The sequence below is a fragment of the Oncorhynchus mykiss genome, chromosome 18 (assembly GCF_013265735.2).
Source record: "Oncorhynchus mykiss isolate Arlee chromosome 18, USDA_OmykA_1.1, whole genome shotgun sequence".
NCBI classification, from domain to species: domain Eukaryota; kingdom Metazoa; phylum Chordata; class Actinopteri; order Salmoniformes; family Salmonidae; genus Oncorhynchus; species Oncorhynchus mykiss.
In genome coordinates, this window is record NC_048582.1 from 56,374,655 (window position 1) to 56,401,978 (window position 27,324).

The following is a 27,324-nucleotide window of genomic DNA, read 5'->3' on the forward strand; positions in this document are numbered from 1 at the left end:
TTTGTACGGGTCCAGGTTTTGCAGCTCTTTCAGAACATCTGCTATCTGGATTTGGGTAAAGGAGAACCTGGAGAGGCTTGGGCGAGTAGCTGCGGGGGGGGGGGGGGGAGCTGTTGGACGAGGTTGGAGTAGCCAGGCGGAAGGCATGGCCAGCCGTTGAGAAATGCTTGTTGAAGTTTTCGATAATCATGGATTTATCGGTGGTGACCGTGTTACCTAGCCTCAGTGCAGTGGGCAGCTGGGAGGAGGTGCTCTTGTTCTCCATGGACTTCACAGTGTCCCAGAACTTTTTGGAGTTGGAGCTACAAGATGCAAACTTCTGCCTGAAGAAGTTGGCTTTAGCTTTCCTGACTGACTGTGTGTATTGGTTCCTGACTTCCCTGAACAGTTGCATATCGCGGGGACTGTTCGATGTTAGTGCAGTCCGCCACAGGATGTTTTATATAGGTCAGATATAAGCGCACACTGTACATATTCACACACGCTCAGAATCACACACACACGCTCAGAATCACATACATACACGCTCAGAATCACATACACACAAGCTCAGAATCACATACACAAGCTCAGAATCACGCACACACACGCCCAGAATCACAAACAGACACGTTCAGAATCACACACACTGTCATGTTCTGACCTTTATTTCCTTTGTTTTGTCTTTATTTAGTATGGTCAGGGCGTGAGTTGGGGTTGGCAGTCTATGTGTGTTTTTTTTATGATGGGGTTTTGAGTTCAGCCTAGTATGGTTCTCAATCAGAGGCAGGTGTCGTTAGTTGTCTCTGATTGAGAATCATACTTAGGTACCCTGGGTTTCACTTTTGAGTGGTGGGTGTTTGTTTTCCGTGTGTGTGTTTGTTACAACGGTACTGTTTCGGTTTCGTTCGTTTCACATTTATTGTTTTGTAGTGTTCAGTGTATGTCTTTAAATAAACGTTATGGACACTTACAAGCTCTTCTGAAGGATCGGAGGAGGATTGCCGTTACAGAAACACCCACCAACAAAGAACCAAGCAGCGTGGTAAAGGGCAGCAGCAGCAGCGGCAAAGAACACAGGACTCCTGGACATGGGAGGAAATTCTGGACGGCAAAGGACCCTGGGCACAGCCAGGGGAATATCGCCGCCCCAAAGCAGAGCTGGCAGCACTGCAGCGCGGCTGGAAGCCCGAGAGGCAGCCCCAAAAATGTATTGGGGGGGTGGCACACGGCGAGTTGGTCCTGAGTCGCCAGAGTCTCCCGTCTGTCCTGAGTCGCCAGAGTCTCCCGTCTGTCCTGAGCCGCCAGAGTCTGCCGTCTGTCCTGAGCCGCCAGAGCCGCCCGTCTGTCCTGAGCCGCCAGAGCCGCCAGTCTGTCCTGAGCCGCCAGAGCTGCCAGTCTGTCCTGAGCCGCCAGTGCCGCCAGTCTGTCCTGAGCCGCCAGAGCCGCCAATCTGTCCTGAGCCTCCAGAGCCGCCAGTCTATCCTGAGCCGCCAGAGCCGCCAGTCAGCCAGGAGCCCCCAGAGCCGCCAGCCAGCCAGGAGCCGCCAGAGCCGTCAGCCAGCCAGGAGCCGCCAGAGCCGTCAGCCAGCCAGGAGCTGCCGGAGCCAACCTTCACTCCGGAGCTGCCGGAGTCTCCCGCCTGTCCGGTGCTGCCGGAGTCTCCCGCCTGTTCGGCACTGCCGGAATCTCCCGTCCATTCGGGACCCATGGCTAGGGTCCCCAGTCGGGGGTCGGCGGCGAGAGTCACCGCTCATAAGAGGCCACAGTGGGCTGTTGAGGAGGCGGACAAAAACTGTGGTGAAGTGGGTTCCACGTCCCGCACCAGAGCCGCCACCGCGGACAGACACCCACCCAGACCCTCCCCTATAGGTTCAGGTTTTGTGGCCGGAGTCCACACCTTTGGGGGGGGGGGGGTACTGTCACGTTCTGACCTTTATTTCCTTTGTTTTGTCTTTATTTAACATGGTGAGTTGGGGTGGGTAGTAAGCCCTGCCACATCCGACGAGCATCGGAGCCGGTGTAGTACAATTCAATCTTAGTCCTGTATTGATGCTTTGCCTGTTTGATGGTTCGTCGGAGGGCATAGCAGGATATCTTATAAGGTTCCAGGTTAGAGTCCCGCTCCTTAAAAGCGGCAGCTCTACCCTTTAGCTCAGTTTGGATGTTGCCTGTAATCCATGGCTTCTGGTTGGGGTATGTGCATACGGTCACTGTGGGGACGACGTCATCGATGCACGTATTGATGAAGCCAGTGACTGATGTGGTGTACTCCTCAATGCCATCGGAAGAATCTCTGAACATATTCTAGTCTGTGCTCGCAAAACAATCCTGTAGATTAACATCTGCGTTATCTGACCACTTCTTTATTGACCCAGTCACTGGTGCTTCCTGCTTAGTTTTTGCTTGTAAGCAGGAATCAGAAGGATAGAATTATGATCAGATTTGCTAAATGGAGGGCGAGGGAGAGTTTTGTACTGGTGTCTGTGTCTGGAGTTAAAGGTGGTCTAGACTTGTTTTCCTCTGGTTGCACATTTAACGTTCTGACCTTTATTTCCTTTGTTTTGTCTTTATTTAACATGGTGAGTTGGGATGGGTAGTCTATGTGTGTTTTTCTATGTTTATTGTTTGTAGTGTTCAGTTTATGTTTTTAAATAAACGTTATGGACACCACGCAGCGCATTGGTCCTCCGATCCTTCTCGCTTCTCCTCCTCTTCTGATTGCCGTTACACACACGCTCAGAATCACATGCACACATGCTCAGAATCACATGCACACACGCTCAGAATCACATACATACACGCTCAGAATCACATGCACGCGCTCAGAATCACATACACACGCTCAGAATCACATGCACATACGCTCAGAATCACATGCACTCACGCTCAGAATCACATGCACACACGCTCAGAATCACATGCGCACACGCTCAGAATCACATACACACGCTCAGAATCACATACACACACGCTCAGAATCACACACTCATGCTAACATGCATGTTTAGGCGACGCCACATGTCGAAAGCTTGTTCCATGTTAAATGCCTGTCTGAGTGTGTGTTTGTGTGTCTGTTTATGTCGGCCTGTGTGTGTGCGTGCTTTCCCTATGTTTAGGTAGCTAGCATGGCTTGCTGAAAGCAGAGTGACGCAAGGCGATTTGTGTCATCTGAAGATTTGTTCCAGTGACTTAACGCCATGCTTAGTCACATCCCCCAAACTCTCCTCCAGACTGACAAGGAAGACATACAGAGCACACAACATCCCCTCCTTTTATCCCAAACCCATACCAATTGTTATAAGGATGAAACACTGACAGACAGCACATCAAAGAATGGTTTACGTAAATCTAGTTATTTCTACCTCTCCTTTTACTCTTCCTCTCTCCTCCTCCCTCAACTCCCTAGATGTACCTCACTCCACTCCTTCCCTAACGCCTCTCTCCTCCTCCCTCAACTCCCTAGATGTACCTCACTCCACTCCTTCCCTAACGCCTCTCTCCTCCTCCCTCAACTCCCTAGATGTACCTCACTCCACTCCTTCCCTAACGCTTCTCTCCTCCTCCCTCAACTCCCTAGATGTACCTCACTCCACTCCTTCCCTAACTCCTCTCTCCTCCTCCCTCAACTCCCTAGATGTACCTCACTCCACTCCTTCCCTAACGCCTCTCTCCTCCTCCCTCAACTCCCTAGATGTACCTCACTCCACTCCTTCCCTAACGCCTCTCTGCTCCTCCCTCAACTCCCTAGATCTTATATCTTATATTCCATATCCTATATCCATATGCTATATCCATATACTATATTCCAAATGCTATATCCTATATACTGTATTAAGTATACTATTTCCTACATCTTATATTCTATGGCCTATATTCTAAATCCTATATACCGGATATTATTTCCTATATCATATATCCTACATACTTTATCATGTATACTTTATCCTATATACTGTGTCCTATTTACTGTATCCTATCCAGTATCAGTCAAAAGTTTGGACACACCTACTGATTCAAGAGGTTTTCTTTTTTAAACTATTTTCTACATTGTAGAATAATAATGAAGACATCAAAATTATAAAATAACACATATTGATTCATGTAGTAAAAAAAAGTGTTTGACATTCTGCAAAGGGATCCTGAGTGACGCAGCAGTCTAAGGCACTGCATCTCAGTGCTAGAGGCGTCACTACAGACACAATGGTTCCAATCCAGGCTGTATCACAACTGGCATTTATTGGGAGTCCCATAGGGCGGCGCACAATTGGACCAGCATCATCCTGGTTTGGCCGGTGTAGGCCGTCATTGTAACTACAGGAAGCATTTGGTCGGAGTCATTGCAGCTAAACCAGTTATTGAGTGTAGGTGGGCCATTACTTTTTCACACAGGGGAACTGGGGGTTGCATACCTTTGTTGATTAAATAAATAAAATAAGTATCCAATTGTTGTTGTATTTGTTCACTCAGGTTCCCTGTATCTACTATTAGGTTTTTGTTGAGGAGCTGAAAACATTCAGTATCAAAAATATGCAAAAAATAGAGATTCAGAAAGGGGCAAATACTTTTTCACAGCACTGTATTTCTGACCCTAATTACTACTAAAGTCAGATCTGTAAGGTTTGTGACCCTTCAACACCCTGATCACCTCACCATAGTCCCTCATAAAACCCTGATCACCTCACCATAGTCCCTCTGACACCCTGATCACCTCACTATAGTCCTTCTAACACCCTGATTCTTCTCAACATAGACCATCTAACACCCTGATTCTTCTCACCATATACCATCTAACACCCTGATCATCTCACCATAGTCCCTCTAACACCCTGATCACCTCACCATAGTCCCTATATACCCTGATTCTTCTCACCATAGACCATCTAACACCCTGATCACCTCACCATAGTCCCTCTAACACCCTGATCACCTCACCATAGTCCCTCTAACACCCTGATTCTTCTCACCATAGACCCTCTAACACCCCGATCACCTCACCATAGTCCCTCTAACACCCTGATCACCTCACCATAGTCCCTCTAACACCCTGATCACCTCACCATAGTCCCTCTAACACCCTGATCACCTCACCATAGTCCCTCTAACACCCTGATCACCTCACCATAGTCCCTCTAACACCCTGATCACCTCACCATAGACCCTCTAACACCCTGATCACCTCACCATAGTCCCTCTAACACCCTGATCACCTCACCATAGTCCCTCTAACATCCTGATCACCTCACCATAGACCCTCTAACACTCTGACCAGCTCACCATAGTCCCTCTAACACCCTGATCAGTTAGGTAGTCTAACTGCTAGACTACCTGCCCCGTATCACCTCACCATAGACCCTCACTATGTCTAACTGCCAAGCTACCTGCCCGGATCCCGTAAAAATAGTAAAAATACTTCCAGTAAAAATACTTTAAAGTACTTAATTTTTCACCTTTATTTAACCAGGTAGGCTAGTTGAGAACAAGTTCTAGTTTGCAATTGCGACCTAGCCAAGATAAAGCAAAGCAGGTTGACACATACAACAACAGGGAGTTACACATGGAATAAACAAACATACAATCAATGATACAGTAGAAAAATGTATATACAGCATGTGCAAATGAGGTAGGATAAGAGAGGTAAGGCAATAAATAGGCCATGGTGGCAAAGTAATTACATTATAGCAATTAAACACTGGAATGGTAGGATGCGCAAGTTGAGATACTGGGGTGCAAAGGAGCGGGGATGAGGTAGATTGGATGGGCTATTTACAGATGAGCTATGTACAGGTGCAGTGATCTGTGAGCTGCTCTGACAGCTGGTGCTTAAAGTAAGTGAGGGAGGTAAGAGTCTCCAGCTTCAGAGATTTTTGCAGTTCGTCCCAGTCATTGGCAGCAGAGAACTGTAAGGAGAGGCGGCCAAAGGAAGAATTGGCTTTGGGGGTGACCAATGAGATATACCTGCTGGAGCGTGTGCTACGGGTGGGTGCTGCTATGGTGACCAGTGAGTTGAGATAAGGCGATTCTTTACCTAGCAGAGACTTGTAGATGACCTGGAGCCAGTGGGTTTGGCGACGAGTAAGATGCGAGGGCCAGCCAACGAGAGCATACAGGTCATAGTGGTGGGTAGTATATGGGGCTTTGATGACAAAATGGATGGCACGGTGATAGACTGCATCCAATTTGTTGAGTAGAGTGTTGGAGGCTATTTTGTAAATGACATCGCCGAAGTCGAGGATCGGTAGGATGGTCAGTTTTACGAGGGTATGTTTGGCTGCATGAGTGAAGGATGCTTTGTTGTGGAATAGGAAGCTGATTCTAGATTTAATGTTTATGTTCGTCTGGAAGGAGAGTTTACAGTCTAACCAGACACCTACAGTGCCTTGCGAAAGTATTCGGCCCCCTTGAACTTTGCGACCTTTTGCCACATTTCAGGCTTCAAACATAAAGATATAAAACTGTATTTTTTTGTGAAGAATCAACAACAAGTGGGACACAATCATGAAGTGGAACGATATTTATTGGATATTTCAAACTTTTTTAACAAATCAAAAACTGAAAAATTGGGCGTGCAAAATTATTCAGCCCCCTTAAGTTAATACTTTGTAGCGCCACCTTTTGCTGTGATTACAGCTGTAAGTCGCTTGGGGTATGTCTCTATCAGTTTTGCACATCGAGAGACTGAAATTTTTTCCCCATTCCTCCTTGCAAAACAGCTCGAGCTCAGTGAGGTTGGATGGAGAGCATTTGCGAACAGCAGTTTTCAGTTCTTTCCACAGATTCTCGATTGGATTCAGGTCTGGACTTTGACTTGGCCATTCTAACACCTGGATATGTTTATTTTTGAACCATTCCATTGTAGATTTTGCTTTATGTTTTGGATCATTGTCTTGTTGGAAGACAAATCTCCGTCCCAGTCTCAGGTCTTTTGCAGACTCCATCAGGTTTTCTTCCAGAATGGTCCTGTATTTGGCTCCATCCATCTTCCCATCAATTTTAACCATCTTCCCTGTCCCTGCTGAAGAAAAGCACCACCACCATGTTTGACAGTGGGGATGGTTGTCACGTATTAACAAGGTAGGTGGAATCAAGCGCAGAGAGCAGGTGCAGTGAGTCGATAGTTTATTCTCCGGAACAAACACTGAAAACCCGAAAACAGGGTGAAATAATCCAACACAGGATTAAGATATATCGGAGCAAATAACACAATACGTATTCACTAAAATACATGAAACCAAAACAATCCCGCACGAAACAAGGGCGGGACAACCTAATATAAATAAGGACGTCAATAAACTAAAATACACACAGGTGAAACTAATAAGACAAAACCAACAGACAAACGAAAAAGGGATCGATGGTGGCTAGTAGGACGGTGACGACGACCGCCGAGCACCGCCCGAACAGGCAGGAGAGCCAACTTCGGCGGAAGTCGTGACAGTACCCCCCCCCTGACGCGCGGCCCCCGCAGCGCGCCGCCACCGTCCTCGAGGACGACCCGGAGGACGAGGTGCTGGGCGATCCGGGTGGAGGCGGTGGAAATCACTCAGGAGAGAAGGGTCCAAAATGTCCCTCACCGGAACCCAGCATCTCTCCTCCGGACCGTACCCCTCCCAGTCCACGAGGTACTGTAGGCCCCCCACCCGGCGTCTCGAATCCAGAATGCCCCGAACTGTGTACGCCGGGGACCCCTCGATGTCCAGGGGGGGCGGAGGGACCTCAGGCACCTCACCTTCTTGCAGGGGACCAGCCACCACCGGCCTGAGGAGAGACACATGAAACGAGGGGTTAATACGGTAATACCTAGGAAGTTGTAACCTGTAACACACCTCGTTTATTCTCCTCAGGACTTTAAACGGCCCCACACACTGCGGCCCCAGCTTCCGACAGGGCAGGCGGAGGGGCAGGTTCCGGGTCGAGAGCCAGACCCTGTCCCCCGGTGCAAACACGGGGGCCTCACTGCGGTGTTGGTCAGCGCTCCTCTTCTGCCGTTCGCCCGCTACCCGTAGTGAGTCCTGAACGGCTTTCCATGTGTCCTTGGAGCGCTGTACCCATTCCTCCACCGCAGGAGCCTCGGTCTGGCTCTGATGCCATGGAGCCAGGACCGGCTGGTAACCTAACACACACTCAAAAGGAGACAAGTTAGTTGAGGAGTGGCGTAGGGAGTTCTGAGCTAGTTCAGCCCAGGGAACATACCTTGCCCACTCACCAGGCCGGTCCCGGCAATAGGACCGCAGAAACCTGCCCACCTCTTGATTTACGCGCTCCACCTGCCCATTACTCTCGGGGTGAAAACCTGAGGTTAAGCTGACCGAGACCCCCAGTCTCTCCATAAACGCCCTCCATACTCTGGACGTGAATTGGGGACCCCGATCAGAAACGATGTCCTCAGGCACCCCATAGTGCCGGAAGACATGGGTAAACAAGGCCTCAGCAGTCTGCAGGGCCGTAGGGAGACCGGGCAACGGGATGAGACGACAGGACTTAGAAAACCGATCCACAACGACCAGGATTGTAGTACTTCCCTGGGACGGGGGAAGGTCGGTAAGAAAGTCCACCGATAAGTGTGTCCACGGCCGTTGTGGAACGGGGAGGGGTTGTAATTTCCCTCTAGGCAAGTGCCGAGGAGCCTTGCTCTGAGCACACACGGAGCAGGAGGAGACATAAAATCTCACGTCTTTAGCTAGCGTGGGCCACCAGTATCTCCCTCTCAGACTCCGCACTGTCCTCTCGATGCCAGGATGACCCGAGGAGGGGAGAGTATGAGCCCACCGAATCAGCTTGTCCCGGACCCCCCTCGGTACGTACTGGGTTCCTACTGGACAGTTGGGAGGGGCCGGCTCTGACCGTGAGGCCCCCTCTATCTCTGCGTCCACCTCCCATACCACCGGTGCCACGAGACATGACGGTGAAATGATGGGAGTTGGCTCAACGGGCCGCTCCTCGGTATCATAGAGGCGGGACAGCGCGTCGGCCTTGGTGTTTTGGGAGCCGGGCCGGTATGAGAGGGTAAACCGGAATCTGGTAAAAAACATGGCCCATCTAGCCTGACGTGGATTCATTCTCTTCGCTGCCCGGATATACTCGAGATTACGATGGTCAGTCCAGATGAGAAAAGGGTGTTTAGCCCCCTCAAGCCAATGTCTCCACACCTTCAGAGCCTTGACTACAGCTAACAACTCCCGGTCCCCCACATCATAGTTTCGCTCTGCTGGGCTGAGCTTGCTCGAAAAGAAAGCACAAGGGCGAAGTTTGGGTGGCACACCCGAGCGTTGGGACAGCACGGCTCCGACCCCAGCCTCGGACGCATCCACCTCCACTATGAACGCTAAAGAGGGGTCCGGATGCGCCAACACGGGTGCATTGGTGAACAGCTCCTTCAAACGAGTGAATGCTCTGCCCGCCTCTGCTGACCAGCGCAAGCGCACCGGTCCTCCCTTCAGCAGCGAGGTGATGGGAGCAGCTACCTGACCAAAACCCCGGATAAACCTCCGGTAGTAATTGGCAAACCCTAAAAACCGCTGCACCTCTTTCACCGTGGTCGGAGTCGGCCAATTACGCACGGCTGTAACGCGGTCATCCTCCATCACCACCCCAGAGGTGGAAATACGATATCCCAGGAAGGAAACGGACTGTTTGAAAAACTCACATTTCTCCGCCTTGCAATACAGATCATGCTCCAGCAGTCGCCCAAGTACCTTACGCACCAGAGACACATGCGCCGCGCGTGTGGCAGAATAGATCAAGATGTCATCGATGTACACTACCACTCCCTGCCCGAGCAGGTCTCGGAGAATCTCGTCTACGAAGGATTGGAAAACGGCTGGAGCATTCTTCAACCCGTATGGCATGACGCGGTACTCATAATGACCAGATGTAGTACTGAATGCAGTTTTCCACTCATCCCCTCCCCGGATACGCACCAGATTATACGCGCTCCTCAGGTCCAGTTTTGTGAAGAAGCGCGCCCCGTGAAATGATTCCACCGCGGTGGCGATGAGAGGTAGTGGGTAACTAAACCCCACTGTGATGGAATTTAGACCTCTATAATCAATGCACGGACGCAGACCTCCATCCTTCTTCTTCACAAAAAAGAAGCTCGAGGAGACGGGTGATGCGGAGGGCCGAATGTACCCCTGTCTCAGTGATTCAGTAACGTATGTTTCCATCGCTACCGTCTCCTCCTGGGACAATGGATACACGTGACTCCTAGGAAGTGCAGCGTTCTCCAGAAGGTTTATCACGCAGTCCTCTCGACGATGAGGTGGTAATTGGGTCGCCTTCTTTTTACTGAAGGCGATAGCCAAATCGGCATATTCAGAGGGAATGCGCACGGTGGAAACTTGGTCTGGACTCTCCACCGTAGTCGCACCAACGGCAACTCCTCTACACCTACCTGAACACTCCTCTGACCACCCCTTAAGAGCCCCCTGTCGCCAGGAAATCACCGGGTTGTGTTGAGCTAACCAGGGAACCCCCAACACCACCGGAAACGCAGGTGAATCTATAAGGAACAGACTAATCTGCTCCTTATGATCCCCCTGCGTTACCATGTCCAGTGGCACCGTAGCCTCCCTAATCACTCCTGACCCTAATGGTCGGCTATCTAATGAGTGCACGGGGAAAGGTTGATCTACCGACACCAGGGGAATCCCTAGCCTTAACGCAAGCCCACGATCCATGAAATTCCCAGCTGCGCCTGAATCGACTAGCGCCTTATGCTGTAGAGAGGGAAAAAACCCAGGGAAAGAAATCAAAACATACACATGACCGACAGGAGGCTCTGGGTGAGTCTGGTGCTTACTCACCTGGGGTGATCGAGCAGTGCTCCGCCTGCCCTCCCGACTCCCAGACGAGTTCCTCCAGCACCGGTCTGACGTGTGCCCTCGTCGACCACAACTGGTGCAGGAGGACACTCCTCCTCCGGTCTCCCTCGAAGCTGCCCCTCCTAATTCCATAGGGATAGGGGCAGGAGGGCTGGGAAGTGGAAACGACAGGGCCTGATCCGAACGCCCGCGAGCAGCCAGCAGATTGTCGAGACGGATAGCCAAGTCAATGAGCTCATCCAGTGTGCAGGTGGTGTCCCGACATGCCAGCTCCCTGCGGACGTCCTCCCTGAGACTGCATCTGAAATGGTCGACCAAGGCCCTGTCGTTCCATCCTGCTCCTGCGGCCAAGGTCCTGAACTCTAGAGCAAAGTCCTGAGCGCTCCTCGTCTCCTGCCGCAGGTGGAACAGCCGTTCACCCGCCGCCCGACCCTCTGGTGGATGGTCAAAAACAGCTCGGAATCGGCGGGTGAACTCTGGGTAATTATCCCTCGCCGAGTCCGGGCCATTCCATACTGCGTTGGCCCACTCGAGGGCTCGCCCAGTCAAGCAGGAGACGAGGGCGCTCACGCTCTCCTCTCCAGAGGGAGCAGGACGCACGGTAGCCAGGTATAGCTCCAGTTGAAGGAGGAAACCCTGGCACCCAGCCGCCGTTCCGTCATACTCCCGTGGGAGTGTCAACCGCAGAGCCCCGGAGCCAGATGTGGTCGTAGGAACAGGAGGTGCTGGAGAAGGGGGTGCTAGCGATGATGTGGGAAGACCACTCCTCTCCCATCGATCCATCCTCTCCATCATTTGGTCCATGGCAGAACCAATCCGATGGAGCACGCTGGTGTGGTGGAGGACTCTCTCCTCCATCGATGGGAGAGGAGACGCGGCTGCTCCTGCTGATTCCATGGGTGGTGCGGGATTCTGTCACGTATTAACAAGGTAGGTGGAATCAAGCGCAGAGAGCAGGTGCAGTGAGTCGATAGTTTATTCTCCGGAACAAACACTGAAAACCCGAAAACAGGGTGAAATAATCCAACACAGGATTAAGATATATCGGAGCAAATAACACAATACGTATTCACTAAAATACATGAAACCAAAACAATCCCGCACGAAACAAGGGCGGGACAACCTACTATAAATAAGGACGTCAATAAACTAAAATACACACAGGTGAAACTAATAAGACAAAACCAACAGACAAACGAAAAAGGGATCGATGGTGGCTAGTAGGACGGTGACGACGACCGCCGAGCACCGCCCGAACAGGCAGGAGAGCCAACTTCGGCGGAAGTCGTGACAATGGTGTGTTCAGCTGTGTTGCTTTTACGCCAAACATAACGTTTTGCATTGTTGCCAAAAAGTTCAATTTTGGTTTCATCTGACCAGAGCACCTTCTTCCACATGTTTGGTGTGTCTCCCAGGTGGCTTGTGGCAAACTTTAAACGACACTTTTTATGGATATCTTTAAGAAATGGCTTTCTTCTTGCCACTCTTCCATAAAGGCCAGATTTGTGCAATATACGACTGATTGTTGTCCTATGGACAGAGTCTCCCACCTCAGCTGTAGATCTCTGCAGTTCATCCAGAGTGATCAAGGGCCCCTTGGATCAGTCTTCTCCTTGTATGAGCTGAAAGTTTAGAGGGCAGTGGTCTGATACTCCTTCCATTTCAATATTATCGCTTGCACAGTGCTCCTTGGGATGTTTAAAGCTTGGGAAATCTTTTTGTATCCAAATCCGGCTTTAAACTTATTCACAACAGTATCTCGGACCTGCCTGGTGTGTTCCTTGTTCTTCATGATGCTCTCTGCGCTTTTAACGCACCTCTGAGACTATCACAGTGCAGGTGCATTTATACAGAGACTTGATTACACACAGGTGGATTGTATTTATCATCATTAGTAATTTAGGTCAACATTGGATCATTCAGAGATCCTCACTGAACTTCTGGAGAGAGTTTGCTGCACTGAAAGTAAAGGGGCTGAATAATTTTGCACGCCCAATTTTTCAGTTTTTGATTAGTTAAAAAAGTTTGAAATTTCCAATAAATGTCGTTCCACTTCATGATTGTGTCCCACTTGTTGTTGATTCTTCACAAAAAAATACAGTTTTATATCTTCATGTTTGAAGCCTGAAATGTGGCAAAAGGTCGCAAAGTTCAAGTTAAGTTAAACTAAATGTAAGGCACTGTAATACATGCTAGCTAAATATGGAGTTAATGTGTCAAAATCAGACTTTCTCCTCGGGTCTAACAAGACCAGTTTATATCAATTCAATCTGTCTATTCACCATTTAAACCTCCAAAAATCCCTCATCGTCAAATTAGGATTTAATCGCCAGATAAAATAATAAGCGATAAGCTTCCATTCAAGCTTTATTGGTGAGCTAAAACAAAATAATGGAAAGTGTCATTGTACCTTGAAGGGATACTTTGGGATTTTGACAACGAGGCGCTTTATCTACAATGCCTTCAGGAAGTATACCCCTTGACTTATTCTACATTTGGTTGTGCTACAGCCTGAATTCAAAATGTATTAAATCTCTTTTTTCTCTCTCACTCATTTACACACAATAACCTATAATGACAAAGTGGAAACAGATTTTTCAAAATGTTTGCAAATTTTGAAAAACTTGAATACAAAATGATCTAATTGATTTTTAATTTCATACAATAAGTATTACACCCTTGGGTTAATACTTTATAGCAGCACCTGTGAGTCTTTTGGGGTACGTCTCTGAGCTCTGCACACCTGGATTGTACAATATTTGCATATTACTATTTGTAAAATTCTTCAAGCTCTGTCAAGTTGATTGTTGATCATTGCTAGACAGCTATTTCCAAGTTTTGCCATAGATTTTCAAGCCGTTTTCAAACCGCTCAGAAACATTCAATGTCATCTTGAAAAGCAACTCCAGTGTGGATTTGGCCTTGTGTTTTAGGTTATTGTCCTGCTGAAAGGTTAATTTGTCTGTTGGAAAGTGTCTGTTGGAAAGTGTCTGTTGGAATTTGTCAGTGTCTGTTGGAAAGCATACTGAACCAGGTTTTTCCTCTAGGATGTTGCCTGAACTTATAGCTGTTTTTATCCTAAAAAACTCCAGAGTCCTTGCCAATGACAAGCATTCCCATAACATGATGCAGCCACCACCATGTTTGAAAATATGAAGAGTGGTACACAGTAATGTGTTATATTGTATTTTCCACAAACCTAACGCTTTGTATTCAGAACAAAAGGTTCATATATTTGCCACATTACTTAAATACCTTGTTGCAAACAGGATGCATATTTTGTAGTATTTGTATTCTATACAGGCTTCCTTTTTTTCACTCTGTCATTTATGTCAGTTTTCTCGTTTCATAATCATTAAACTCTGTAACTTTTTTAAAATCACCATTGGCCTCATGGTGAAATCCCTGAGCCGCTGCCTTCCTCTCCAGCAACTGAGTTAGGAAGGACGGCAGTATATTTGTAGTGACTGGGTATATTGATACACTATCCAAAGCCTAATTAATAACTTAACCATCCTGAAAGGGATATTCAGCGTCTGCACTTTTTATCTTTAAACATCTACAAATCGGTGCCCTTTTTTTAGAAATGTTGAAAAACCTTTCTGATCTTTGTGGTTGAATCTGTGCTTAAAATGCACTACTCGATTGAGGGACCATACAGACGTACGTGTGGGGTACAGAGTTGGGGAAGTCATTCAAATGTTAACCACTGTTATTGAACACGGAATTTATCCATGCAATTTATTATGCGATTTGTTAATCACATTTTTACTCCTGAATTTGTTGATGTCAAGAGTCATTTTGCGCTTTCCTCTCCAAATAGGGATCACTTAGTTGTTCCTCTGTTTTATCCTGCAGACACCCCACTGTGAGCCAGCAGACAACACACAGACATACACACACACACACACACACACACACACACAAACCCCTTACGATACACAGAGTATTACATGTTTTGCTTATGGGCAAGTGTGTGTGCTAGTGTGCGTATGTGTGTTTATATGTTCATATCTGTGCGTGTGTGCGTGTGATAAGCTCACCCAAGTAAGAATTGGGACACCATGCATAACCCAGCAAGACACATTTCTCTCCATCTGTCCTAATAATTATTTATGCATGTAGACTGATAAGGCCCATATGGCTCAATATGTACTGATATTCTGGCTCGTGTGTAGGAGTGAACACATCTCTGTTTATAGATCATGTTGAGGATGTGTGTGTGTGTGTGTTTATGTGTGTGTGTGTGGACGTGTTTAACTATTCTTGTGCGGAAGAGAAGTAAACAAACTAAATTTGACCAACTGGGGACATTTTTGTTAGTCCCCACGTGGTCAAATGCTATTTCTAGGGGGTTTAGGGTTAAGGTTAGGATTAGTGTTATGGTTAGAATTACGTTAAGGGTTAGAGTTAGGAGCTAGGGTTAGTTTTTAGCTTAGGGTTAGGAGCTAGGGTTAGGTCTATGGTTATGGTTAAGGTTAGGTTTTTGTTGTTAGGGTTAGGGTAAGAGTACTGGTTAGGGTTAGGTTTAGGGTCAGGCGTTAGGGAAAATAGTTTAGTTTAGCTGTACAAGACTGCGTGTGTGTGTGTGTGTGTGTGTGTGTGTTTGTGTGTGTGTGTGTAAATAATCAGTATGAGTCAGCTCAGCCAGGTCACCCGTGATACAAGTCAGTATTCGACGTCAATCAATGTCTGAGGACTTCGGGACGTGGAAACCAGCCACTAGAGGCAACCGTGAGCACTGTTAGCTTCAAGTAATTTTCAGTTTTATTAAGGCATTGTGGCAGATAGGCATAAGCATCTGCCTCGGATTCCGAAGTTTGTTTGTTTAAACCCGTAATAGAAAGTCGTTTTTGATATTTTTGTTTTGAGCCTGTCCCAAACCGTAACCCCCCAGCTAGCAATGAGGAATCAACTCAGAAGCGGCCCTCTTCCAGGTGGCCAGAACTGATTAAATTGGCCCAGAATCGGGTGTTGGACACGGCGCGGAATCAGAAGGGAATGACTACCCAGAATCAGCCCAAGTACATCAGGCCGTTTCTGTCTACCAGAATTCAGACGACTTTACCGATCTTACCAGAATCCCCCCAGAAGCGGCCCAATGCAAATTTAAATAAATGTATAAAAATGTACCAGATTTATTCCTTTGACTATGACTATTATACATACAAATTACCCCTTTTTCGCCATATCCATGTCCCATCGCTGCAACTCCCGTACGGCCTCGGGAGCGCCAAAGGTCAAGAGCCGTGCGTCCCCCGAAACACAACCCAGCCAATGTGTCAGAAGAACCACCTGGCCCGCCACTGGAGTCGCTACAGCACGATGGGACAAGGACATCCCGGCCGGCCAAACTCTCCCCTAATCCGGATGACATTGGGCCAATTGTGCGTCGCCTCATGGGTCTCCCGTTCGCGGCCGGCACAGGCATCGAGCCAGCATCTGTAGAAGTGTCTTAAACCACTGTGCCACTTGCACAAAGTATCAAAATACTAAAATATTACTTAAACAGGACTCTTAAATAATTTCATTTAAATGTTATTTTTTGATCACAGAAACATTGAAAACATATGGAAAAATGAATACATAATGAAGTGTTAATTATATAAAGCAGCCTGTGTAATCATCTGCCAGAGAGTAGCCACAATCGGCCCGATCCCGAAGTAATACATTTGGGCCAGATAACTCACACCGGAATCGGCCCGAGCTCAATCCCCACATCCTAGCCATAAGTAATACTTGGGCCACATGACGTCGGCCGAGTCTGATTCTCAGCTGTGTTCCTTGACTCTCAGCCAGAATCGGCCCAGATCCACTGTGCTAGCTGGGTCTTACCTTAACCAGAGTTAATTCCTACTGTAACCTTAACCCTTACCTTAAAAATTCTAACTTAATGCCTAAACTTAAACTTAAACACTTCGAAATGTAATGTCTGGAACAACTTCTGAAATTTGACATTTGAAAAACAAAGATAAACGTCTCACATGAGACTGTCAGAGTTTGTAGGAGTTAGCATTGCACATGGCAGACAGAGAGAGAGTTAACAAGTTGAACGTGGTAATTTGTCTGTTGATTTGCATTATGAAAGTGGAGTAGGGGGAAGTTTCTCTTTAGACACAGCTAAGGTCAGTTTAGCATCACACACATTCAGTTGAAGTTAGGACTTGGGAAATGTAAGCTGGTTCTATGTCTGTTCTTACTGGAAGATTCTACCTGCATCAATGATACTCTCAACTCCACAGATTGATTAGTGTTTCTGGTAGACTGTTACCTCTCAAAGCCCTGCTCGGCATAATTGTGCGTTTTGGGTCTGTTCATTTAAGGCACTCGGGGGCACACGCAGGCATACACACGTAGGCACACTACCGAATAGCTTCCCATGTGTACCTACAACATGTATCTACTATGACATGTTCCACATAACGGTCCATGGCTCATTCATCCCCCTTCTGTCTATGGCATTGTTGTGCAATAGGCAGACACACACACTGCCTATCCAAAATCAGACCAGCAACCGCTGATAATCACTGATTATATGTCAATCTGGGCCCCCTCTCACTGGGGAGACAAAACCAGCAGTGTGTGTGTATGCGTGCGGGTGTGTGTGTTTGTGTGTGTGTGCGCTCGCGTGCATGTGTCTCCCTGTGGAGCACTGTAACCTAAGTGGAATATGCCAGCGTCCAGATTATAACCTCTAGCAGGTGGAATGCCATTTTTTACAGTATCCTATCCATCTGTCCCATACCAGGCTGCAGACTGATGCCATGTGGCCCCAGACCATGCTCTCACAGCTGGGGATCTTCCAACCCTAGGGCCCCTCCACAGTTGGCTTCGACCTAGTTCAGCATTAAAATATCATTTAGAAGGAAAGTGTTTTCTTAAATCAAAAAGATGCTGAGGGAAATTGATTTGTCTCTACCTCACTTTCCAACTGCAACCTAGAAATATGAAGGACATTCACCATTGCAGGGCTCATAATGTACAATAGAAGTTGATTAGGAAAATACTTATTTATTAGCAACCCCTTATGAACAAGACCACTGCGTCCTGTTTATCTCCTCTGCCTCCCAGTCAGTGTTTGGTGGCGGTGCTATCAGAGGAGTTGATGGAAAATAACTCTTCAGCTGTGATATAGCTGACAGAGACCGTACACTCAGTACTGTTTCAACTGTCAATAATTATACATCAGGTCCTGTGAGGGGACTGATAATTAGTTCAGTTATTGTCAGGCGCTGAGCATACACAACACTCTAACATAGCTGTATAAAGGTTCATATCAGTGTTATAACTGTTCACAGAAGTGCCACAGACAGGGTGGTGGTTAGTCCAGTTAGTGTGACTCATGTATCTGAAGGTTCATATCACTGCTGTAACCGTGACAAGATCTGCAACAGACATGTGTACAGTCATTTGTAGTAAAGCCAGGCTAGAGCATATGGTTGGTGTGTGTTGATGGCTGTAAGGCTAGTCATTAGTTCAATTAGAGAATGTGAATGTTCCCATTGATTGACCTCCACATCACACTTTTCATTACTAAATGAGAGACATACACTACCGTTCAAAAGTTTGGGATCACTTAGAAATGTCCTTGTTTTTGGAAGAAAATGTTAAAAAAAAATTCCATTAAAATAACATAACATTTATCAGAAATATAGTGTAGACATTGTTAATGTTGTAAATGACTATTGTAGCTGGAAACGGCTGATATTTAATGGAATATCTACATAGGCGTACAGAGGCCCAATATCAGCAACCATCACTCCTGTGTTCCAATGGCACCTTGTGTTAGCTAATCCAAGTGTATCATTTTAAAAGGCTAATTGATCATTAGAAAACCCTTTTGCAATTATTTTTGCACAGTTGAAAACTGTTAAAGAAGATTAAAGAAGCAATTTATCTGGCCTTCTTTAGACTAGTTGAGTATCTGGAGCATGTGGGTTCGATTACAGGCTCAAAATGGCCAGAAACAAAGAACTTTCCTCTGAAACTTCATCAGTCTATTCTTGTTCTGAGAAATGAAGGCTATTCCATGCGATGAATTGCCAATAAACTGAAGATCTCATACAAGACTTTATACTACTCCCTTCACAGAACAGCGCAAACTGGCTCTAACCAGAATAGTGGGAGGCCCCGGTGCACAACTGAGTAAGAGGAGAAGTACATTAGAGTGTCTCGTTTGAGAAACAGACGCCTCACAAGTCCTCAACTGGCAGCTTCATGAAATAAATAAAACACCAGTCTCAACGTCAACAGTGAAGAGGCGACTCCAGGATGCTGGACTTCTAGGCAGAGTTGCAAAAAAAAAGCCATATCTCAGACTGGCCAAGAATAATAAAAGATTAAGATGGGCAAAAGAACAGAGACACTGGCCAGAGGAAGATTGGAAAAAAAGTGTTATGGACAAACTAATCTAAGTTTGATGTAATTAGAACACAAAGAAGAACATTCGTGAGACGCAGAAAAAATTGAAAGATGTTGGAGGAGTGCTTGACTCCATCTGTTAAGCATGGTGGAGGCAATGTGGTGGTCTGGGAGTACTTTGGTGGTGGTAAAGTGGGAGATTTGTACAGGGTAAAAGGGATCTTGAAGAAGGAAGGCTATTATTCCATTTTGTAACGCCATGCCATACCCTGTGGACGGCGCTTAATTAGAGCCAATTTCCTCCTACAACAGGACAATGACCCAAAGCACAGCTCCAAACTATGCAAGAACTAGTTAGGGAAAAAGCAGTCAGCTGGTATTCTGTCTATAATGGAGTGGCCAGCATGGTCACCGGATCTCAACCCTTTTGAGCTGTTGTATGGGGCAGCTTGACCGTATGGTACGTAAGAAGTGCCCATCAAGCCAATCCAACTTGTGGGAGGTGCTTCAGGAAGCATGAGGTGAAATTTCTTTGGATTACCTCAACAAATTGCAAACTAGAATGCCAAAGGTCTGCATGGCTGTAATTGCTGCAAATGGAAGATTCTTTGATGGAAGCAAAGTTTGAAGGACACAAATATGATTTCAATTTAAAATCATTATTTATAACCTTGTCAACGTCTTGACTATATTTCCTATTCATTTTGCAACTCATTTCATGTATGTTTTCATGGAAAACAAGGACATTTCTAAGTGACCCCGAACTTTTGAACGGTAGAATATATGGAGGCATGGAGGACAGAGGGATGGAGAGAAGAAATGAGGGGTTCATGGGGGTCTGGCTGTCCCTGTCAGAGTGGTCTCTACAGCACAATACAGCTCAATGTGGTCAATGAGTACCCAGCCTCTCTCTCTCTCTCTCTCTCGCTCTCTTTCTCTCGCTCTCTCTCTCGCTCTCTCTCTCTCTCACTCTCTCACTTTTTGTTTGAGTGCATCTGTATGCTGTAATGTGATGGTGTGTGTGTGTGTCTCACTCACTGTGTGTGTCCGTGTTTCTCCCATCTCCAGGGAAGCTGGCGCTAAGAACTGGGACACCGAGGGCTGCCAAACACTCACGTCTGCCGCCGTCCACACTAAATGCCTGTGCAGCAGGATCTCAACCTACGCTGTGCTAGCGCAACAAGCTAAAGACCCGGTGAGTCACATTTCCAGCTCTACTCGATTGCACTGGGGCTAACGCTAATTGGAGCCAACAAGCTAATGCGTTAGGGTGTTGGCATGTGGATATGTACAAGGTAGACTTAGGGTTACTTTGATTTGAACAGTCAACTCAGAAAGGGAGATGAATGAAATTCACTTACTATCCTCAAGGTTTAAGATAGGACATAAACAACTGTATAAGTCACAGTTGAAATAAATACAGCTGTAAAATACAGTTGAAATAAATACAGCTGTGACATCTGTACAACAGTCTTCTAAAATGTAATGGAGAATCTCCATTGGAATAGATTTTTAATCTAGGACTAGGCTTTATCTGTGGCCAGGAATCAAGCCGTAAGAGTTTTTGAGAGAGTGGATTTGTTGAAATCATACGACTAAAGATGCTGCCAGTCCCAAGACCACAGCAAAAATACATTTCATTTATCTGACTTTCATTTATCTGCATGTGCAGCGCTTACATTTAGCCTCACAATGACGTGTTTCACCATTTTCCTTTCAGGACAACCAGGGGCACAAGTAGAACACAACACTATTTGACATGAACAGCTGCATTCATTGACAAATAGCAATGTAAAAACAAGTTCTCACAAAGCAAAAAAAATGATACAAATTAATTTAGATGGAAGCTGTAAGTACAGAAATTTGCTCACTGGGAAAGGAATATCCAACTAATCAGTGACAACTGTGTGCAGTTTGGAGTTTGTGACAGAAACTACAGTATGTGAGCGCATTATAGACACTATGTCCTGTGATTTCCTATGATCTTCTATACAGAAGAGCCCCTTACAGTATTATAGACACTATGTCCTGGGATTTCCTATTAACTTCTATATAGAAGAGCCCCTTACAGTATTATATACACTATGTCCTGGGATTTCCTATAATCTTCTATACAGAAGACCCCTCACCTTCTAACAACTCGTGTGTAGCTTGTGAGCGTCATCGAGCAAAACATGTTACAGTCTCAGCTTTTCATAGATCGCTTTTAGTCATTTGTAGCTCAAACCATTCTCAATCTGCAGATGTTTTTGTAAAAAGGGCCCGGCCCCAGGTCCCTTCAGGATCTGCCCTTGTCTCACAAACACCACTGTAGCCCAGCCCCCGCTGTGCACACATACTAATGGTTGGTATCTACGGACATAGAAGAAATACACGTCTGTAGCTCAAACACAATGGTTCAAATGGATTAGAAGTCCAAAACGCGCCAGCGTTACGGCGGGACACATTGGGTTAATAAGTAAGCTAGTTTGTTTAGATAAGATATGGAAGGTTGGCTCATTAGTTGATTATGGGAGAACTGGGCTGCGCTCATCGGTAAGCACAGCACAGAGCTCATTAGCTAATTATCTAACCAATGTTTAGTCACTGTTCAGTCCGACCGTGGGGAAGAACAAGAAGCCAACCAGTAGAACGATAGGGGGTGTAAAGGAAAAGTGCATTATAGTAATGCTCCATCCTTGGATTACTTCAAATGTGCTTTATAGATGGGATCTTAGTTCAGTTCACGGCTGCTCTATCCTTGTTGGGCTGGGCAAGCAAACAGCTATCATTATTAGAGACATTGGGAGCCACTTTCCTTATAGTATGAACTATGACATTTAGGGTTCAGGTGTGTCTCAAAGCCAGCTTGGGTGTGTTGGTTGGTGTATGAGTTCAGCTGTGTATTTCCGTGTTAACATGCACAGGCATGCCTGGGTACTGTATGTGTCTGCATGTTGGGTGTGTGTGTGTGTGTGTGTGTGTGTGTGTGTGTGTGTGTGTGTGTGTGTGTGTGTGTGTGTGTGTGTGTGTGTGTGTGTGTGTGTGTGTGTGTGTGAGCGAGGGCGTGTGTTCTTTTGTGTCTGCGTGCATGTGTGTGCTTACTGTAGCCTCCAGCGTGTGTAACTGCTGTATAATTCTAAATAGAGCAGTGACCGTGGCTATGACGTGAGCAGAGCAGGCTTTTAGCGGTGATTAATGTATTGAGCCACTCTCCTCTGCTTTATGTGTGCCACTACTAATGGACCCGCTAGGACCCCTAACTCTAGCAGCTAAACACGCCTATATCCACTGACCTTTAACCTGCTCTCTTCTTCTAGCCAGCCTGTCCCATCACTCTGTGATGTCACCCTCTCTTAAGCATCCTTCTCTCTCTCTCTCTCTAATTCAACTCAAAGGGATTTATTGGCATGGGAAACATATGTTTACATTGCCAAAGTAAGTGAAATGTTCCAAAAGTTCAAAAATAATAGACATTTTAAATATCATATTATGTCTATATGCAGTGTTGTAACAATGTGAAAATAGTTAGTCTCTCTCTATGCTCTTTCTATCTTCCTGTCCCACCTACCCACCAAATATTGTATATCAGGACATCGTAAGGTGTGTGTGTGTGTGTGTGTGTGCAGGGGTTTCTTTATGTGAGGAAGATAACGTTTGAAAAGCACTTACTTTCTAGAGTCTCTGTCGGGGTTAACTGCCCTGCTATTCAGCTATGCATATCTCAGATCTCACTATTCTTTACCACACAAATGCATCTGACTCTCTCTGTCTCTCTCTCAATGTGTGTGTGTGTGTGTGTGTGTGTGTGTCTGTATAATGCAACCCTCACATCTGGGAGGCTTTTATTGATAAGATATACACTGAGTGTACAAAACATTAAGATTACCTGCATTTTCCATGTCACATGCGCTGAATACAACAGGTGTAGACCTTACTGTGAAATGCTAACGAGCCCTTAAACAACAATGCAGTTCAAGAAATGGTAGTAGGTGCCTTTGAACGGGGTATGGTATTAGGTGCCTTTGAACGGGATATGGTAGTAGGTGCCTTTGAACAGGATATGGTAGTAGGTGCCGTTGAACGGGATATGGTAGTAGGTGCCTTTGAACGGGAAATGGTAGTAGGTGCCTTTGAACGGGGTATTGTGGTAGGTGCCTTTGAACGGTGTATGGTAGTAGGTGCCTTTGAACGGGATATGGTAGTAGGTGCCTTTGAACGGGGTATGGTAGTAGGTGCCTTTGAACGGGATATGGTATAGGTGCCTTTGAACGGGGTATGGTAGTAGGTGCCTTTGATCGGGGTATGGTAGTAGGTGCCGTTGAACGGGATATGGTAGTAGGTGCCTTTGAACGGGGTATGGTAGTAGATTTCTTTGAACGTGGTATGGTAGCAGGTGCCTTTGAACGGGGTATGGTAGTAGGTGCCTTTGAACAGGGTATGGTACTAGGTGCCTTTGAACGGGGTATGGTAGTAGGTGCATTTGAGCGGGCTATGGTAGTAGGTGCTTTTGAACGGGGTATGGTAGTAGGTGCCTTTGAACGGGGTATGGTAGTAGGTGCCTTTGAACGGGGTATGGTAGTAGGTGCCTTTGAACACGATATGGTAGTAGGTGCCTTTGAACGGGATATGGTAGTAGGTGCCTTTGAACGGGATATGGTAGTAGGTGCCTTTGAACGGGGTATGGTATAGGTGCCTTTGAACGGGGTATGGTAGTAGGTGCCTTTGAACGGGGTATGGTATAGGTGCCTTTGAACGGGGTATGGTAGTAGGTGCCTTTGAAAGGGGCATGGTAGTAGGTGCCTTTGAACACGATATGGTAGTAGGTGCCTTTGAACAGGGTATGGTACTAGGTGCCTTTGAACGGGGTATGGTAGTAGGTGCATTTGAGCGGGCTATGGTAGTAGGTGCCTTTGAACGGGGTATGGTAGTAGGTGCCTTTGAAAGGGTTATGGTAGTAGGTGCCTTTGAACGGGGTATTGTGGTAGGTGCCTTTGAACAGGTTATGGTAGTAGGTGCCTTTGAACGGGGTATGGTAGTTGGTGCCTTTGAACGGGATATGGTAGTAGGTGCCTTTGAACGGGGTATCGTAGTAGGTGCCTTTGAACGGGGTATGGTAGTAGGTGCCTTTGAACGGGGTATGTTATTACGTGCCTTTGAACGGGGTATGGTAGTAGGTGCCTTTGAACGGGATATGGTAGTAGGTGCCTTTGAACGGGGTATGGTAGTAGGTGCCTTTGAATGGGATATGGTAGTAGGTGCCTTTGAACGGGATATGGTAGTAGGTGCCTTTGAACAGGGTATTGTGGTAGGTGCCTTTGAATGGTGTATGGTAGTAAGTGCCTTTGATCGGGGTATGGTAGTAGGTGCCTTTGAACGGGGCATGGTAGTAGGTGCCTTTGAATGGGGTATGGTAGTAGGTGCCTTTGAATGGGGTATGGTAGTAGGTGCCTTTGGACAGGGTATGGTAGTAGGTGCCTTTGGACAGGGTATGGTAGTAGGTGCCTTTGAACGGGGTATGGTAGTAGGTGCTTTTGAACGGGCTATGGTAGTAGGTGCCTTTGAACGGGATATGGTAGTAGGTGCCTTTGAACGGGGTATGGTAGTAGGTGCCTTTGAACGGGGTATGGTAGTAGGTGCCTTTGAATGGGATATGGTAGTAGGTGCCTTTGAACGGGGTATGGTAGTAGGTGCCTTTGAATGGGATATGGTAGTAGGTGCCTTTGAACGGGATATGGTAGTAGGTGCCTTTGAACAGGGTATTGTGGTAGGTGCCTTTGAATGGTGTATGGTAGTAAGTGCCTTTGATCGGGGTATGGTAGTAGGTGCCTTTGAACGGGGCATGGTAGTAGGTGCCTTTGAATGGGGTATGGTAGTAGGTGCCTTTGAATGGGGTATGGTAGTAGGTGCCTTTGGACAGGGTATGGTAGTAGGTGCCTTTGGACAGGGTATGGTAGTAGGTGCCTTTGAACGGGGTATGGTAGTAGGTGCTTTTGAACGGGCTATGGTAGTAGGTGCCTTTGAACGGGATATGGTAGTAGGTGCCTTTGAACGGGGTATGGTAGTAGGTGCCTTTGAACTTGATATGGTAGCAGGTGCCTTTGAAAGGGTTATGGTAGTAGGTGCCTTTGAACGGGGTATGGTATAGGTGCCTTTGAACGGGATATGGTAGTAGGTGCCTTTGAAAGGGGCATGGTAGTAGGTGCCTTTGAACGGGGTATGGTAGTAGGTGCCTTTGAACGGGGTATGGTAGTAGGTGCCTTTGAACTTGATATGGTAGTAGGTGCCTTTGAACGGGATATGGTATAGGTGCCTTTGAACGGGATATGGTAGTAGGTGCCTTTGAAAGGGGCATGGTAGTAGGTGCCTTTGAACGGGGTATGGTAGTAGGTGCCTTTGAACGGGGTATGGTAGTAGGTGCCTTTGAACGTGGTATGGTAGTAGGTGCCTTTGAACATGATATGGTAGTAGGTGCCTTTGAACGGGGTATGGTAGTAGGTGCCTTTGAACGGGGTATGGTAGTAGGTGCCTTTGAACAGGGGATGGGAGTAGGTGCCTTTGAACGGTGTATGGTAGTAGGTGCCTTTGAACGGGGTATGGTAGTAGGTGCCTTTGAACGGGGTATGGTAGTAGGTGCCTTTGAACAGGGGATGGGAGTAGGTGCCTTTGAACGGGGTATGGTGGTAGGTGCCTTTGAACGGGGTATGGTAGTAGGTGCCTTTGAACGGGGTATGGTGGTAGGTGCCTTTGAACGGGGTATGGTGGTAGGTGCCTTTGAACGGGGTATGGTAGTAGGTGCCTTTGAACGGGGTATGGTGGTAGGTGCCTTTGAACGGGGTATGGTGGTAGGTGCCAGGCACAAGACCAACAGAGTTTTAATTGAGTTTTATTAGTATACTTGAGGTGGTGGACTTTAGTTTCACCCATCAGTTTGTTTAGTTGTTTTTTACCCCAAAGCTGTCCTGATCCTGAACATATAGGATGTTCCTATTTCCCATACTTCCAAAAGGAACGGACAATAAAAGGGCCGTTTCCATTAGGGACAGGAAATATCCATAATGGTCCTGACCTAAAAGCTGGATCCGTCAACCTCAGACCGCTCTCTGTGCTGTCTGGCCTTCTCCTTTTATGGAATACTATTGACTTTTCTCTTTTCCCAGCATGTGGTCACAAGTGGAATGGGCAAGAATGCCTGGTGACATTTATGAAATGTGTCCTTAGCTGTTAGCGATATGTCATTCAGGACCATTACACCATTAGCCTAGCGCTGATGCCCTGGAGCTAGGGATCAGTGTGTAGAGTTTATTTCCCAGCTAATGTGGTTAATGGAGAGGACACTTTCACCTTGCTATCAGCTGCCCCAACTCAGCAATGTAGAGGGTGTGTGTGTGTGTGTGTGTGTGTGTGTGTGTGTGTGTGTGTGTGTGTGTGTGTGTGTGTGTGTGTGTGTGTGTGTGTGTGTGTCTGTGTGTATGTGCGTGCGTGCGTGTGTGAGTGCGTGTGTGTGTGTGTGTGTGTGCAGCATGAACGCAGGCCCTGTTCATGCTTGCTTGCATGGCTGCATGTCTCCACGTATGAAGCTACAAATAATATTGGTATTACTCTTTCACTCACTTAACATAACTCAGTTGTCATGTGGTGGCAGTGGACCATCCAAACACACAAAGTGTCACACACATCCACATCCAGACATCCAGGCAGGGTCTGGGTCTTGGAGCAAAGCTTAGCATCCGCAGCCCAGCTTGAGCAGCTTATCCTGGGCCAGAGAGAAGGCGGGCAGGGGGAGGAGGATTAACCACCATGTTTAGTAGAAGAGGGAGGGAGGGAGGGATGAAGGGAGGGATGCAGGGATAGACAGACAGAGAGAGAGAGAGATGGAGGGATTTAGAGGCATTGCTTCCATAATAGGCAGTTTACAGTGGAGCCAGGGATCGCCGGTTAATCGTGTTTACTTCCAACAGCTGGAGAGACCAGTGAGAGGAGGAGGAAGAGAAGAGGGAGAGAGACCAGGGAGAGGGAAAGGAGGGCGAGAGACCAGGGAGTGGGGGTGGAGGAGAGAAGGGAGAGAGAGAGACCAGGGAGAGGGAAAGGAGGGCGAGAGACCAGGGAGGAGGGGGTGGAGGAGAGGAGGGAGAGAGACCAGGGAAAGGGAAAGGAGGGAGAGACCAGGGAGAGGGGGGGG

General features: G+C 47.0%; 1 protein-coding gene across 1 annotated transcript in view; it reads left to right on the top strand.

Moving 5' to 3' along the window:
- LOC110496862 (adhesion G protein-coupled receptor B2) overlaps nucleotides 1-27,324 on the top strand; it is a 472,722-nt gene that overhangs the window by 345,785 nt on the left and 99,613 nt on the right. The window contains exon 17 of the mRNA XM_036953306.1: nucleotides 20,232-20,358. Within this exon, the coding sequence (XP_036809201.1) occupies nucleotides 20,232-20,358 (127 nt within the window). The remainder of the gene's footprint in view (nucleotides 1-20,231; nucleotides 20,359-27,324) is intronic.